The sequence below is a fragment of the Lepisma saccharinum genome, chromosome 25 (assembly GCF_977018435.1).
Source record: "Lepisma saccharinum chromosome 25, izLepSacc3.1, whole genome shotgun sequence".
NCBI classification, from domain to species: Eukaryota; Metazoa; Arthropoda; class Insecta; order Zygentoma; family Lepismatidae; genus Lepisma; species Lepisma saccharinum.
Window position 1 is genome coordinate 53,516,115 of NC_139253.1, and position 18,723 is coordinate 53,534,837.

General features: G+C 36.9%; 1 protein-coding gene across 1 annotated transcript in view; it reads right to left on the minus strand.

The window, feature by feature from the left end:
- LOC145978788 (uncharacterized) overlaps nt 1-18,723 on the minus strand; it is a 208,503-nt gene that overhangs the window by 45,288 nt on the left and 144,492 nt on the right. Inside the window, exon 16 of the mRNA XM_083111607.1 lies at nt 4,068-4,109. Coding sequence (XP_082967733.1) covers nt 4,068-4,109 — 42 coding nt within the window. The remainder of the gene's footprint in view (nt 1-4,067; nt 4,110-18,723) is intronic.

Sequence of the window (18,723 nt, forward strand, 5' to 3'; positions counted from 1 at the left end):
GTACCAGGTGAGAGCAAATTCTTCTACTTTAATCAGGAACCAAGGAGCTCTGCACTAAGTTTTGGCAAATCCAGGTCTCTCACCAAATAATTCAGCTCACTTTGACTGAACTGCTGAGGTGCCTGTGATGTGCCTGGGTCACTGTAATTCTTGTCACTGTCAGGAGACGAATCAGAAGATTCATGTTCCATGCTTTCAGGAGGTTTTGGTATCGGCACTTGCTCACTGTGAGCCATTGGGCAGATAGCAGAATCAACTTTTGTGTATTCCACAGATGTTTTGTTCTTCCTGTTTCTGCCACAAATTTTACTCAAATAGAAATAGCTATCTGTTGTATGGTCTCGAGGTTCCATCCAATACATTGGAATCCCAAAACTCAAACTTTTTTGTTTGCCTTTTAACCACTGAAACACATTAACAGTACATGTAGTGTAAATGATGTGTGGTGGCCAAGGCTCATCTTGCGATGATGCGACATAGTTCACTGCTGACACAAGAAAGTTCACCACAGAACCACAAGCAATATATCTACAAATGTCAACCACACAAACAAACTGAACACGATCTTCCAACAACTAATGTTGCCGTGGTGTGGGAAAACACAAGAAGTCAGCAACCTGTGGCTCCTCTATGCGGCAATCTTGGAAAAAATTCGAAAATAATGCCTCACATAATTTTATGTCTGGCAATTTTACGCAATGTGAAATAGTTTGTTATGCAATCTACTTGGAGGAAACCTAATTTCAAATTGGCCTAGGAAGACCTGCATGTTAAGGCGCTAGTCTCTGATGCTCGGACTATGTTTGCAGGTTTGATTCCCACCTAAGGCATTGGCTGAAAATTGAATCTCCACTCGAGAATGAACATGCCACAACTTTAGCCAGTGGCGGACGTACAAAGGATCCTACTGAAAGTAAAAATGTTGATTTTTCAAAAATGTGCTATTTCTCAAAAATGGAGGGTGACTTGCAAAAATGGATGTGATTTCCCTTGATAGCTTGAGGGAAGTTACAAGAATATACATTTACTTTTCATGAAGCAAAATAGTCGCATATCAGTGTTATTTTACAAACCATCAGGTTTTGCCTGCCTGACCCTGTAGAAAATGCATGAAGGGGTATACATTTGCAATCAACATATTTCACATTCAAGAAGACATTTTTGACTAATAATACAACCTAACCCACATTTACATTCTCATGTTAAAATTCTTGTTTGAAATATATCTCCACACTAAAGATATATTTCAAATAAGTGTGTTACTCACCTGGAAAAAAAAAGGACAATTTTTAAGCAAAAATGTTCAAATTTATTGACGTTCCTTTGTTAATTGTAGAGTTGTCATAATATATTATTACAAACATGAGCCTAGTGAATTATTTGACAATAAGAAATATAGCAGCTCAGGGAAATATATATGTAACAATTACAAACGAGACACTTTTTACATATATAACACTTTTAGCTATGCATATATTTTACTTTCCACATTGTGCTGACTGACTTTGCAAGGATTAGAAAATAGAATTATTCATTGTGTAAGATAACAGGGATAATTTTATAATAATTTCACCTGTCAAAATTGTTTTCAACTTTTAACATTTTTCTATTCCAATTCTGATATGTCTGGTTTATACAATATACATAATCTTGGATATTATTTCATATCCAATCAATTTCATACATGTATCTAAGTATGGAATTTTATATACAAATAGTTCACTGTCCGTTATTGGCATTTGTAAATTTTATATCATTTCAAAGGTAATTTTATTCTTGTTTCCTTTAATCAACAGACCTTCATAAAATGTGAACAATGTTCCATATTTTAAATACTCTCAGGATATTATTGCCCTATTTGAAACTATACAAGATCACAGCAAAAGAAACTCATAGTGATTAACCATAGAAGCAGATAATAGATACAAAATAACTAGAACAGTATCAGGAATTTTCAGTTTCAGCCAAGTATGCAATTCTGTTATAAAATGGTGCATCGGAGGGCAATATTAATATATTATCACTGAAATTCTGAATAATATTATCATGTAAAAACATCTTGTTTAGGGAAAATTTGAATAAATTTGCTTTCTTGGTATCAAAGATATTTGATCATCTACTTCAAACTATAATTGGGTGTTGTTCTTTGCTCTCACAACATAATAAAAGCTTTGATTTCTACTGAAAATTTGAAAAGAACAATAGGCATAATGTTGATGAAGGGCAGACAAAAAAAGTAGTTCCTCTCAGAATTATGAGTTGAAAGTAAATACTTTTGTATATCTCATTTATTGTCATAATAGATCTTTATTCATGCTCTCTTGATAATATAAATTTGTTTCAAGCAATTGTGGATAGATATTTTGTCCTTGTTAGTGCCTACTTTCAAAATGACCAATGCTTAATTCAATCAAATATGAAAAAAAATCATTATAAACAAACAACACACTTATTGGACATTTTGATTACACAGTTATTGTAGACAATGAACGAAGATTATTTCATGAAACTTTAAAAATAATCGAAGGTGGGTTTTGGAGTTGTTGCCCTTTCAAAAAATGAGAAAAATACATTGCCTTTAATTTTTTTCTATTAATATTTTAGCCAAATTATTGTTGAGGGCAAGAATTGCATGTTTTCTGCAAAAATACTAACTCATACTATGATCCTAGAGTATGTTCAGAGCAGCAGATGTTTTCATTATTCTAGGAAAAATGATCGAATATGAGGTGTGGCTAGAAAAAAAATGGATTGATGTTGCTGTTGACAAACGGCAAGCGTGTCAAGGTCAAACGGTGCACGAGTGTATAACGTGATATCCTGCCTATCGACTGTGTGATTTCCCAGGGTGCGAGGTGCTCAGTTCCGCTGTAGTTTGTCGATGAAGTGAACCGTACATCTGTGCTCCTTTGGAAAAATGTTAAGTGTGAAAGTGGAACAGTGTATCAATGTGACGTTTCTTATGAAACTCGGAAAATCCACCACAGAAACGTATGGTTTGTTGAAGGAAGTATATGGAGAGGAGTGTTTATCACGCACACAAAGTGTTCGAGTGGTTTCAAAGGTTTAAAGAGGGATGAGAAGTGACTCGCATCCTGGTCAGTCTTGCACGTTGAAAACGGAATAAACATTGTAAATGTCGGTGAATTGATTCGAGAGTATCGTCGCTTGAGTATTTGAGCTATTGCAAAACAACCAACATTATTACATTAAGGTGCTGATGACCCTTCATGAGCGAGTAAGAAGAGGTCGACCTGATTTGTGGAAAAACAAGTCATGGATTCTTCATCAGGACAATGCTCCTGTCCATACGGCATTGTCAGTCAAGACTTTTTTGGCCAAGCATGGGATCCCAGTGTTAGAACATGCACCCTATTGGCCGGGTATCACTCCATGTGACTTTTTTTATTCCCAAAGGTCATATCAGCACTGAAAAAAAACAACAGATTTACGACCTAAGAACCTGTGAAAACAAAAGCGACGAAAGTCATGTACATGGTTTCAGAAAATGATTTCCAGCACTGCTTCCAGAAATGGAAGATCCGTATGGAGTGGTGTATCGATAGTTCAGGGGAGTACTTTGAAGGGGATAATGTTCGTATTGTACAAAATTACCAATAAAAGATTTTGTAGCAACATTCCAGTTTTTTTCTAGCCACACCTCGTATGTCACAAACTTATGAGTTCTCAAAATTTTGGTCAGTATCTTAAACTATTCCTAAAATTGATTTGTTGTTATTAACATAAAGTAGAAATTAAAAAAGGTTGGAAAAAATCTATCACCTTTCATTTCCTTGTGGTGTAATTTTAAAAATAAACATGTTTTCAAATTACTTCAAAAATGTACTATTTTTCTAAGAAAAGAGAAAAAAAGACATTTATTAAAATCTGAAAAATTTTCAGATATTAATGCATGTCTGATCACTATTACATAAACTCGCTTCAAAGAAAATCTGTGATGGTCAAGGGAAACATTTATTGCTTCTCAGCCTGATGTTAAATTGAATGGCTCACTGCTTTCAAAAACTATCTTTAAATATGAAAAAAATTAAGGATTTTTTACATACTTTATTGTCCCTCCTCTTTATGTACTGGTGAAGGATCCAATTCTGAAAGAGAAGAAATATAAAAAAATCTTCTTTTACATACCAATATAATATTGAATATTGTACTTCTAAATAACCCAATTGGGGTTGCATTAAAACTGTCTCAAAATATAGGATGGAGCACGGGAACCGAAAAAATTTAAAAAAGTCACTACAAAGTTAATTTTTGCTGGGAAAAAAAATTATTTACAGAGATATATAGTTAAGATCATAGCATTTTATGCTATTCAAGTGCGAAAAATTACAGACCAAATGGATGCAACTTTGAAGGCAATCATGGAAATTAGCACCACTTTCTGCAGCATGTCTCTGTTGATTTCCTACAGCACACCACATTTCACTTTTTGCCTGTGAAGGGGTTTCTGATGGAGTTTTCGGGGATTTTCCACAGCCCAGTAGCGACACTTCTGTTTATTTACTGAACCATTTGATATGATCCATATTTTTATGTGACGTCACAACTTTAAAATATGTCACTGATATATTATACTTTTATGAAAGGACACTTAAATGTTGTTATTATATGTAATATTGCACCTTGTTTGTAATGTATATCTTTTGCTTAATGTTTATTGTATTTTATACTCTATTATGAGTAGTTTAATGTATCTTCATGTTTGCAAGAGTGCACTATGTGAATTTGTATTTCTAAACATGTGTAGATATCAGTTTTGTTGGTAGTATTCTTTTGTAGATAGTGAGTGATTCATCTGTACTTGAATCTGTGTTCTCGAAAATAGTATAAAAGCGAGGATATTGCGTAAGAAATAACACACTTTTGCCACGGATCGACAAAACTTTTAAACTTTAAAAGAACTCCTCGGTGTTGTGCATGTATCTTGGTATGGTAGTTTGGGGTGCAAGCTAGGCCTATGTGATAGGTACGCCGATAGGCATGCATTAATGCTATGCACAATACTGCATCCATTCTACGTTAAATAATAAAGCTAGCCTAAGGATTAATTTGGAAATAAAAGGCTAAAGAGCAAATATTGGCTCAGTTATTATTGCATATCTCTTAGTGTCGTATTTCGGGGTGCAAGCTAGGTCTATGTGATCATAGGCATGCCGATAGCCACGCATTGAGTTTATGCATTTTTAGTCAAGTCAATTCATCGACAAAGCGAAAACTCGCCTTCGTCTCAAGTATATTCACATTATAATTGCCATAAATAAAGAATAAAACCTTTTAGTTTATCTTTTAGTTTTATTTCTCTGTGCTGCGAATATTGTCTTTGCCTAACACTATCCCTGTACCTGAGAGGAGTCTGTGTACTTCACCGAGTCTCATCGTTCACCGCTGATTATTAAGTTATTATTAATAAATATAATAATACGTTTAATAGTATAATAATACAGGCATGAACATATCACATTTATGTGGAAGTGAGCTTCATCACTCATCAACACATAACGTGTAAGCATTCCAACACAAAACAAAACTGCTAGTAACTACTAGTAACGGAACATTTGAATGTCTATCATAAAATGCTATGATCTTCACTATATATTTCTATAAATAATTTTTTTTTCCAGCAAAAATTAACTTTGTAGTGACTTTTTCAAATTTGTCCGATTCCCGTGCCCCATCCGTTATATAATAGTAGATGCATGAATGGGTATAAATTTACAGTCAATTTTTCTTTTTTTTGAAAATAGATTTTTTAATAGTACATTTTCATTTTAAAACTTTTCAAATCTTAAGTGTTTGTGAATATTTACATCTCACATTTAAAAATACAGATTTCAAGAAATGATGTCCAAATTTATTCTTGTTTCTTTGTTAATCAGAGAGAGGTTTTAATATATTAATACAAGCATGAGCCTAAAGAATTATTTGACAACAGCAACATATTGTAGTTTAGAGAAATAAACAGGCTGGGGCACCTAAAAGTACAACATTGTACAGTTCTGAAACGCGAAGGTTTACAGCAGTTCTGACATCACCGATGTAAATGTGGTCAAGCGGTCCAGTGGACAGAGCATGGAGCATGTCTGGTCTCTAATCGCCATCTTGAAGTTTGCCATCTTGTATTCAGCTCATGTTCTTGAAATGGGAAGTGGGTCATGTGATACTTGATTTCAGGCTAGAATTGAAACAGAAGTTGTTTTCTACATAACTTCATTCTGAAGAAAGTTAGTATTGACCGAAGTAGGATTATCAGCAAGGTAATGGCAGGTTGTTATCCTTGTTCCAGGTGAACCAGCATATCACAAACTCGTCAAGATCGCATAGAAATGGTGCTGCTGAGTGGTGGCCTCAGGGTGAGTATGGGTGTCCGCAATTCCCAGCATCCAGATTTGCCACAGACATCACAAGAAGGTGTGGACCAAATTCAGGGAGACCACCTCAAATAAGAAACGAGAAGTGGCATTGATATGTGGTTTTCGCACAAACAACAAGCAGAATGCGGGTCACAAAAGTATCATACATATTCGGGGTGCCGAAAATTATTGGAAAGTCAAATGTCCTGAACGAAGGGACATGTTTTGAAATGGAACGGGCCTGCGTTACATTATGCAAGTACAAATAAGGATGGAGATACAGATTGACATTGTAATAATGTTGAACAAAACAAAGTTCAGACTGCCCCACTTGACTGCCAGTACTGCTATGACAGATGCAGGCTCGCTGACACGGCAGTCCTGCTAACATACAACGTGGCCATTTCCGAAACAACCGAGCAGCATGGTAGTGCAGACAAGTGAGTCGTACTACATAGGTATACCGGAGAAGATGTTTGTTCACGATTGTAAAAAAGGCCGACATGATCCTAGTGTGTGAAGAATGCAGGAAAAAGCTGTGCTATTGTGTCGTATGTATGCAGAGAGATATCCAGAAAGACGTCAACCGTCGCGAAGACTGTTTGACAAGCTATTCACTCAACTGAGGGAAACTGGCAGTGTAAAGCCTTGCAAACGTACTCGAAATAAGACAATGACTAGAGAAGTGGGTGAAACCAACGTGCTAGCTGCTGTTGCTGTGGATCCACACATTAGCTCCCCTGCTATTGCCAGGGACAGTGGGATAAGTAAATGAAGTGTGCTGCGTATTCTTCATCATCACAAGTTCCACCCATACCATATTTCACTACATCAAGAACTCCATGGGAATGATTTTCAAAACCATGTGAAATTTTGTACATGGGCGTTAAGAAATGACACACCTGATTTGTCTTGTATCTTGTTTACTGACGAGGCAACCTTTACAAATCATGGTACGTCAACCTTCGATGCATGCACTATTGGTCCGTAACAAATCCACATTGACTTTGACAGGTGGAACACCAATGTCCGTGGAGTGTGAATGTGTGGTGTGGTATCATGAGTGATCACCTCATAGGGCCATTTTTCATAGACGGTACATTAAATGCCGACAAGTATGTCAACTTCCTATCACATGAACTTCCACCAATGTTAGAGGACATTCCGTTGCGGACTAGGAGAATCATGTGGTATCAACATGATGAGTGCCCAGCTCATAGTGCAAATCGCAGAAAGATTGTGTGCAGAATATGTTTCCACATCATTGGATTGGACGAGGAGGATGTGTTCTGTGGCCGGCTTGCTCCCCTGACTTGACACCTTTGGATTTTTTCTCTGGGGAACGCTGAAAGAGGTTGTCTACAGGGACATACCGACCACACTGGCAGACATGAAACACTGCATTGGCGCAGCGTGTGCAGGAATTAAACGAGACATAATACCGCGAGTGTAACAATCTCTGCATGTTAGACTGCAAGCCTGTATTGCAGCTGATGGCCACCATTTTGAATATACGCTTTGAAAGAAGCAACTTGTTGTTCATAGTACAAGCATGCTTGTCATATAGAGTACCTGTATCTTTCGTCATGATTATTTGTACTTTGCACATTACCATCTGAAATAAAGGATGCTGACAATCTAGGTATTACTTGTAGATGTCTATCACTAGCACTGGTCTCTAAGGTTCCATTTCGGAAATGGCCACGTTGTATGTTAGCAGGACTGCCGTGTCAGCAAACCCGCATCCATCATAGCAGTACTGGCGGTCAAGTGGGGCAGTCTGAACTTTGTTTTGTTCAACATTATTTCAATCTCAATCTGTATCTCCATCCTTATTTGTACTTGCATAATGTAATGCAGGCCCGTTCCATTTCAAAACATGTCCCTTCGTTCAGGACATTTGACTTTCCAATAATTTTCGGCATCCCGAATATGTATGATACTTTTGTGACCCGCATTCTGCTTGTTGTTTGTGCGACAACCACATATCAATGCCACTTCTCGTTTCTTATTTGAGGTGGTCTCCCTGAATTTGGTCCACACCTTCTTGTGATGTCTGTGGCAAATCTGGATGCTGGGAATTGCAGACGCCCATACTCACCCTGAGACCACCAATCAGCAGCACCATTTGTATGCGAACTTGACGAGTTTGTGACATACTGGTTCACCAGAGTAGAAGAGACTGTACAGTTCTATGAACGACCTCATACAAGGTCAATTGACACTAGGGCCTATTTTGGTTAAAATTAAGCTATATTTTTATATCTTCTAGTGGATTTAGCTAATCTATAAGTGTAACAAATTGCCTAATCATACTAAGAATTCTAAATCCTCGTACTAGGATAATTAAACAAGAGTTCAAATTCTTGAATATCTGGCTTGGCAATATTCTACTCTTAGGGTCACATGACCTCCTGTTGATTGGTTGAGAGTGTACTTAGGTTATGCTCCAAACAGTATTACTACCAGGTGGCTAGTTTTGTTTGAGAATGCTACCTGAAGTTTGGGTTGGTGCCAAGGTAAGTTCCTTAGATATGAAAAACTACTGACTACTTGATTACTAGTTATTTTTTTAGAAACTCTGCTTTGCTTATAAAAACTTTATATGAAATCTTGACTCTTGAAAGTGGATATTATTTTTTAAACACCCTGTGGTATTGTTAGAACTGAGTTCTTGTCTAGACGTGCACATGGTATTGATCCAGAGTGAAACAGTGAAACATTCATGCTGCAATTCCTGGAAACACCCAAGGCCATATTGATTTATTGATGTTCTTGCTTGCAAGTTAAAAGCAAGCATGAAATAATACTTTCCAATGAGACTTTGCTCTTTTCTACCTTGTTTTCTGTCTTCTCTAACTGAGAGATTCTGGGACGGAATATTTTCACCCAGTAAAACACTATGAGTGTTGTTATTTTTCTGTCTCCTCTAACTGAGAGACTGTCGTAATTTGAATATTTTCACCCAGTAGAACGTTTACTCATATTTTGCTCAGATCTAGTAAAACTACAAATATTGCTTAGTAAAAACTCTCCTAAAAAGGACTGTTAATAATTTTTTGAACTTACTTGTATTACTTAGATCTTGAATACTTAGCTTTAAGCTTAGTAAAAAAAAAACTGTCTTGATTGTTAATATTATTTAGATCCAAATATTATAAAATTAAATTCCTAAATAAGAGTCAATAATAAGTAACGTACTTGATATTAGTAGTTTTTACTTATAAGATGTTAATAGATATGCTTGATGAGGTATTGTGTGAAATATTTAAGTATTTATTTGATGAAAATGAGATAGAAACATTTTTTAAATCTGAGCAAAGTTTTTGTGAAAAATTTTAAAAGATATGCGAGATTGTTATTATGGATCATTTGAGAAAAAAATACTGAAGTTAAAAGTTCAGATCAGACAGTAGTGTTGTGGCCTAGTAAATTAAGAGAGTTCTGGCAACTATTTTGGATGGTCTGGAAATCTATCACATATTATTCTGGTTAAATATAGTGTGTTCAGATTGCTTCAAGAGCTGGTGTACAGAGTCTCAGTTACTGTAGAAGCTCTAAAGCTAAATATTGCCAAGATTGGTCTGTATGGTCTCTCTCTATATATACACAACAGGTATCCAAAAAAGTTCATGCCATATTTTGCAGTGAGAAATAAAGACTCTGTAATTTCTGGCAAATGTATTTTATTCAGAAAAATAAGCTCCTTCAGCTTCAATTACATTATCCCAACGAGATACAAGCTTATAAATCCTGCATTTGTAAAAGTTCTGGTCTCTAGGAGCAAAACAATTGTCCTATGACCTGCGTCACATCATCTCGGTTTAGGAACTGTTGCTCACGGAAATGGTTATCCATGGCCAAAAACAAGTGAAAGTCGGATGGGGCAATGTCTTGGGAATAAGGAGGAAGAGGTCAAATTTCCCAACCAAGTGTGTTGATTACCTCCTTGGTCGCTTTCGCTGTATGAGGTCTAGCGTTGTCTTGAAGAAGGATTACTCCTTTCCTGTTGACTAGTGCTGGTTGCTTCAGACGCAGTGCAGCTGCAACCCTTTGCAACTGGGACGAGTACACCTCGTATGTGATGGTTTTGCCATGCTCTAGCAATTCAAAGTGCACAACACCAGCGCTGGTCCACCAAACACAGAGCAGTACCTTCTGTTGATGAATGTTTTCTTTGGGGGTCAATGCAACACAACCAGGGGACAACCAATGATGTTTTCTTTTGCGGTTACTGTATAACACCCATTTTTCGTCATGTCAATATCTGGTCCAGGAATGGGGCTTTCTTGTGGCGTGACAGCAATGATGCGCAAATGGTGAGCCGCTGGCGTTTGTTTTCCTTGGACAAAACATGAGGAACCCACTTACTGAGCTTCCAAGACTTCCCAAGGTTGTGCAGATGAAATCAAATGGTTTCCTCCGACACTCCAAACCCTCGTGCAAGTTCTTTGCACGTTTGCTGTGGATCACGCTCGATGGTCTCCTTCAGCAGGGCTTCGTCGATAGTGGCTTGTCCTGGAGGCTCTCATCGCCCAATGCAAATCGACTGAACCACTTTCGCACTGTGCGCTCACTTACTGAGGCCTCTCCAAACGCGGAGCATATCTTTCGAGCAGCGGCTGCAGCATTGCTGCCAAATTTGAACTCATACAGTAAACACGGCCGTAAAACGTCATTTGACACTGACATGTTCCCTTCAGGATTGTAGTTTCTACAGACCTGCTGTCTATGCGACCGACACGCCTCCCAACTCTGCACTGGCTGACGGTTGCCGAGAATGTAAACTTCTGATGTCATCCAGACAGGATTGCCAACACATGCCGTTTGACTTTCACTTTTCGTTCTAGCGCACAAACTTTTTTGGATACCTGGTAAATACTATTACCCAAAAGTATTTTGCTAACCAATACCCAAAATAGTTTACTATTCTTGATATACTTAAGCATAGATTAGTTTCTATTCAATTTTTAAAAGTGTTTGTGCTAAATATATTATCTCCAAGTGAGATTGAAATATTGACACCCTCTAGAGTTGTAGCGTATCCAGAAAAATGTATATATAAATAACAAATAAAAAAATATTAAATCCCTCTCCTAAAACTGAATGCCACAATTGTGGTAAATTTATATCTAAAACAAATTTGTCAAAACACTGGGCAATATGGACTGGCCAACCAAAAAATCCTATATTACCAACCCAATCCTGTCCCTATTGTGGAAATCCTATTAGCATACCCCATATGAACAGACATAAGAAGAGTTGTAAATCTCAACCATCAACCAGCCAGACCAATCCTAGAAAAAGAAGAGCAGATATAGCTCCAACTGATGTCCCTGAACCAAAACAAAGTAGATGTTCGACCACACCTAATATTACAGCTTTCGATGGTCGACTCAATGATTACCCCTTTGAATCAGAGCCATGCTGTGATATCAACAATTTCTTGAAGAACATAAAATCTTCAATAATATAACTCTTGAGAAATGAACTTAAAAATAAATCTATCAAGTTCAATGCTACTCTATCCTCTGAATATGAGAAACCTGATGAAACACATAATATATTTTGCCATTGTTCCAAGACCCAGACTCTATATTTGAGTGATATAGATAATTTGGAACAAATCTATGCCCAGCTTATGGACACATTGCTCACAAAATATGAGCAATTTGAGGCCAAAAGATCTGGTTGGAAATTGTGCAGGAGTCCACACAAACTGGAATTGAAAATAAGTAAATTCACATCTCTCTCTGCTTCTACCTATGTCCCTCTTCCAGTGGATATTCAGAACAGGAAAGCAGTAGTCAATATGAAATATAATGAAGATAACAAGTGTTTTCTGTGGTATTCTTGGCAAAATTTTACCCAATTCATGAGAAAAACAATCCAGAGCTAGTTCATCATTTTATGCAGTATGAGACAAAGTCGGGTATCCAGTATCTTGTTGCGATATCTGATATAACAAAATTTGAAAAACAAGTAACAGAACCCTGGGCAATCAATGTGTATGCCTATACAAAGATTAATTTTGTATATCCCCTCAGAATAATATCAATAATGATAATGCTACTGTTATTGATTTGTTACTTTATTTTAGATAACAAAAATTTCCATTACTGTCTTATTCGCAATCTCTCTCGTCTGGTTAGAAGTCAAATAACCAAAGATCATGGGGAAATCAAGATTTGTCATAGGTGCTTGACCACATTTGATAATTGTATTCAACAAAACTATGTCAAATTTAATAATCAAGAAATTGCTAACCAAAAACTTGAAGAGCACAAACGATACTGTGGTGAAAACAAGCCTGTGCATATGGTTATGCCCAAACCAAAAGAGGTCGAGAAATTCAAATAACACAAGGCCCTGTTGGAGCATCCAGCTATAATAATAGTAATTTTGAGACATTTCTCGAACCATTCAACTATTCAGACCCTGATCCTGAAATCTCTTCTACTACACCTTATCAGCTCCATGAGGTTTGTAGTTATGATTATGTAGTTGTGTGGTGCAATTCATTAAAACCCAATGAGCCTTATGTATACCGAGGACCCAGTGCAATTCATATTTTACAGATGATAATAAGAAAATTCATCACCATGACAATTTCACGAGAGAAAATCTTGAACCCTTATGCAACAAATGCAATCTCAAAACACAGAGAGAAAAAAATTGTCCCCATATTCTTCCATAATGGCAGTGGTTATGATTTCCACCACTTGGTTAGGCATCTCAGTTATGATACAGAGCATATAGATGTCCTAGCAGAAAATCAAGGGAGATACATTAGTCTCAGCAAAACACTAAAGTGTCCTGGTGGTGGCACTATTAACATGAGATTCCTGGACTCAATGCGATTCCTCTCTGCTGGTCTGGATGCTCTTGCCAGTAAATTATTTGATGACCAGTTCCAAATCACAACTAATAGTTTTCCTGGCTTGGCCATAGAACACATTAGACAAAAATTGGCCTATCCATATGAATATGTAACTGACCATACTAAATTTGATGATGAGTCTCTTCCTCCTCACGATATGTTTTACAGCTAACTTATGTAACCTGCCGGTTGCGTGCGTGAAGAAAGAACAAATTAACCTCGTGGGAAGCGTGAAAAGGTCCGGGATCAATTTAATGCATGCGCTTAAAGTAAAGCTACAACCAACAGCTACAAATTCGAATTGTTGAAGGTTATGGCCAGCCTTTAGAGCTAGCCCCTCAGTCTCAAAAGAGAACCAATGCCTATTATCGTGCGAACTTAAATAGAATGCGAGGGTTAATTGTTCCCCATTTACCAATCAAAAGAGGAATTGTAGGCAAACATAAATGAACACAAAATATCGTGGAAAATTACACTGCTGCAATTCAGAAAAATTATCACACTAACACAAAATAACTACATGTAACAATCTACATCCTTTACTATATGCTTCGACACTAGTTCTTTTTTGTTATCAATAATAGATTCGTTATTTCAGCGTTTTACTTTACGCAAAGTTTATAAACAAAAGGAGAGGCACAGAATTGTATGAAAGTTTCGAAGAATACTTTTAAGTAACAAATTTATTTATATCCAATCATGAACAAGAAACAGTTAATTTCTCCAATAACAACAATATAAAAAAGGATAGTTCTATGACGTACAATTCTAGTTTTACGTATCCTTTTAGAATTTCCCTCAAACTACAACATTAACAATTCTTACAGTCGTTCTTTCTTTTGTCACTAGTCATGGCAGTAATATATACATGCATTTACGCAAATTACAAAAATTCTAACGAATGCTAGTACATGCACGAGTTCCAATTGAACTCCTTTAATTGATGCTTCTAAAAAAAACTGAGCATATCAAGAAATTCGAAAATTACAATTTATCGATATATTAACCACTTTTACCACATATCATTTCCATTTCCTTTTGACAATAAGCAATCTTATAATTCCTATAACTATTTGATGCTCCCAGTATTTACTTGTTTATTAGTGCCAATCTCGCATGAATCTTATTTTTACATTTTTTAGGAAATCACAATTATAAATAGCAAGTAGCCCGCGTACGCCTTGGTTTACGCTAGCAATTCAGGCAAAAATGCCCCAAGTTCATTCGCGTTATTATTAACACGCAATCAAAAAAAGGTAGTTTGACGCTATGGGTGAGATAAAGTACTGTAATAACGATTTTGAAACAACTAGCATTTTCGTCGATTCGTCGTTTAGCCCTATTACACTCTTCCTTTAGATTTTCGATTCGGTTAAATTAAACATATTCCAATCTATCACTGTCCACGAAGTTTGCATTTTTTGCAATCACAAAGGAGGGAGAAAACAACACTGTACATACCTCCATTAGATTTCACATAGAGTACCAGACAGCAATCCCTCACTACCAGGGATGGTAAGTCACTAGAAATCGTGGCTTCCTTCACGTCTCGTCTTCAGGATATTGGCGTCACACATAGGAACATCTCTGAATTCGTATTCAGTCACCAACATGGATACTGATTCGCGTTATGGAAGAAAACACCCAAATCAAACTGGGCTGCGATCAGCTTCGTACATTCGTCAAACGCAGCCTTCCATATAACGTATAAAACTAATCAGGGAAAGGAATGAATACTGCTTCGCGATATAATGTCCAATATTCGTAGAGAGAGAAAACCAATTTATGGTGCGCGCAAAAAGCAAGAAATCAAAAGGAGGTTAAGTCTCGCCAGCGAGGCAACTTGCAAACTTAACCATGCGGCGCACGGAAAATTCTCTCTCTCACTCGTGACGCAAAGTCACGTCGTTCTTATCGCGAAGGTTACAGGATCGGAACTGCTGTTGCTTTCTGCTCGGGAAGCGAGCACGGAGCGAGGGGTCGGTGGAGACCTCTAGCGTGATAAATTATATTCCAGGGAAAACAAACAAGACGCAAGGCGTACGAATAAAATGAGAAATTGTGACGTTTTTCCACGCGAAAATACAAAAGCGTAGAAAAAAACGTCACACTTAGAAAACAAAATATCACAGACCAGGATTACCATAATGCACAACTGATGTGGGAGAAATTAGGGTGTAGGACACTGGGTCACTGCCATGATGCCTATCTAAAATTGAATGTGACAATTATTACTGACGTATTCCAAGCTTTTAGAAAATTGTCCAAAGATATCTATAAATTGGACCCAGCACATTTTTACAGTCTCCCTGGGTTTGCTTGGTCGGCTATGTTGACCAAGCATTCGGAGTGGTTAAGGCCTTATATTGAAACCAACACAAGACACAGAACAGTTGCCACTTCAGATTTAGATAGCGATTTCTATAAATTAATGAATAATGCAGTCTATGGTAAGACCATGGAGAATAATAGGATACGCGTAGATGTGAGGCTGGTCTCTGGTCCTCCAAAAAAATGTAATAAATTGGTAGCAGATCCAAAATTCAAATTGCGAAAAATATATCATTAAGATTGTCACTCTTCCAAATGGAGAAGCCATGGATTAAATTTGAAAAACCATTCTATGTGGGAGCTACAGTTCTAGATGTGCCTAAGCTACACATGCTGCAGCTCCACTATGATACAATGAAGCCTTTTCATAAAAAAACCCTCTCTTCTGTGATATAGATAGTTTTGTATATTATATCAAAACACCTAATCTCTATGAAGACATAAAACACCCTGAGTTGCTTAATTATTTTGACACATCTTCATACTCCTCTAGTTTTGGTATTCCTTCTTGCAACAAAAAGGTGCCAGGCAAACTAAAGGATGAGAAAAGTAATGATATTATTAAAGAGTTTGTTGGATTGCGAGCAAAGATGTATGCAATTAGATCAGAGAAAGACACTATCAAAAAGGCCAAGGGAGTGGGTAGACCATAGTAGCGAACAAACTCTTCTTTGATGATTATTACGACTGTCTCAAAACTAGGTCTTCCAAACTGAGGGAGGAGAGAAGAATCCAAAGTGTTGATCACATACTGACCACAAATAAAGTGAAGAAAATTGCCCTGGATTCAGAGGACAAGAGACAGATTCTCTCATGTGAGATACACACATTACCATGGGGTCACTATTGCCTAGAAGATGGCAACCAATGTGATATTTGCCAATAAAATAACCATGAATCTCTTTGAGTTTAGAAAACAAGCCATGGAAGTGACTGTTCAGATAGCCCCACCAAATCTCACTGGCCTCTTGTCTAAACTGAATGGATGGCTAATTATCCACTTGAACAGTATCCTAACAGAATACAATCATGATACTGGTAAAATATTTTATATTTTCAATAATAATCTAAATTATTACAAATTCCCTATTGGTGGGAAACTACAATTTACCATAAATCCTGAGAACAAGGGTGAGATAACAATTTCCACTGGGTGTAATATCTATCACATCAAATATGATAAGATTGATTCTGCTACCACATATGATATATCTGCAAATGATTGTCTGTATATAGAGTTGCTGGGAGATTACCACAAACTTATACCTGTTTTTGAAGTTGAAAATCACCTATCCTATAATAAATAACCATCACCACAATGCCTAATGATATTTTCAGTCACACAAAACACAATGTAATCTTCTCTCACCCGAGTCAATGTCTAGACAAGATATAGTTAATGAACTACACAGACCAGCTCATCGTAACTACAAGCGAGTATCTGTGGTAACAAAAGGAATTGATGATCTGTGGCAAGCAGATCTGGTTGAAATGAGCACACGAAATTTGAAAAATTTGCATAAGATAAATCATGGTTTTAAGTATTTGCTCACTGTAATAGACACTTTTAGTAAATATGCTTGGGTTGTTTCTCTGAAATCTAAAAAAGGGGCTTGTGTCACTGAGGCCTTTAAGTTTATTTTTGAGCAAGGCAGAATATCCCATCACTTACAAACAGATAGAGGAAAATAATTTTACAATTTCATATTCACCAAATTAACCTCTTGGATCCCAAGCATCTCGAACGAGATACCCAAAAGTAACCCTCCCGGTACCAAGTGTCTCGATCGAGACACTGTGTCAAGGTCGTAGTTTTTACGTTATAACTTTTCTATTTTGGCTAGAATTTCGATTTTATTTTTTTATATTGTTCCTAACACATGTATTTAACAGAAATGTTTTCTTGCATTTTTTTTTGTCCATGAAAATGGAGGGGGAAAGGCGGGAAAAGGGACTTCTCTTTTGCATCTCTTTTCAAGGTCAAATTTTTGCCGACAAAGGAAGACCGGCTTTGTTGTTCTAAAATGCTTTTCACTCCCTCCTGCTAAGTGCATTCGAAAGAAGCTTGTTTATCAGTATCCGATGTCAAAATGAAAGTTTTCCGTGAGGGCGAAAGCAGGGGGTGGGGGGAGACTGGTTGTTGAATCTGCGTTGTGAGAATGGAATTTCGAAGCGCGCTGAAGGAAACCTTTTTTTTTTTTTTTTAGCACAAGTGTCCACAAGTGGCAACAGGGGTTACCCAGCATTGTCTAAAAATATAATTTCAAGCAGCTGCAAGAATTGGTGCTCATTTTTCACTACGTTCTAGCTTTTCGTTCGTGAATGCTGTGCGTAGGTGTCGTTTTGTGCCCAAGTGCGAGGACATTTTTTGGGTGAAGTGACAATTTTTTAAAATAATTTTTGGGGGTTTTCTCCCTTCACCCTCCATATATACTCCACATTTGCATAAATTGTGCATTTTGTGAATTTTGACATTTTTTCGGGGGGCGGGGGGAAACACCATTTTTTTTAAGAAAAGTATTTTCAGGGTATTTCCCCCCTTTCGCCCTCCATATATACGCCGGATGTGCATAAATTATATATCGTCTGAATTTGTGATTCATTCTGCGTACAACGGTATATCTTTCATATCTCTAGGGCATTTAGTTTCTGAGCTATAGTCATTTCAAGGTACCGCTGCATTTTGAAGCTTGAATCAGTGGCGTGCCGACCTTTTGGGGGTATAACTCAAGTTACATTGGTCATATGATAATATTGCAAATATTTTTGTGTTCCTTACATGTCAGCGATCATTTTCATGTGCATGTCGACACTGTCATGTACTTGACCAAATCTGATAAGATGCAATTCATTTCCACTGTCTACTGTCCCAAATATCAACCCACAACCAAAAAACCCAAGTACAAAATAGGAGATCAAGTGAGAGTCAGCAAATTCAAACACTATTTTCAAAAGGGCTTTACTAAAAATTGGAGTACACAGTTGTTCACTGTGGTTCAAGTCTTACCAGGGAATAGGCATACATATATAATAGAAGACAATTGCAATGAAATATTGAAAGGGCGATTTTATGAAGAGGAGCTTAGCAAAACTAAATACCCAGATACATATCTTATTGAGAAAGTATTACGTAGAAAAAAC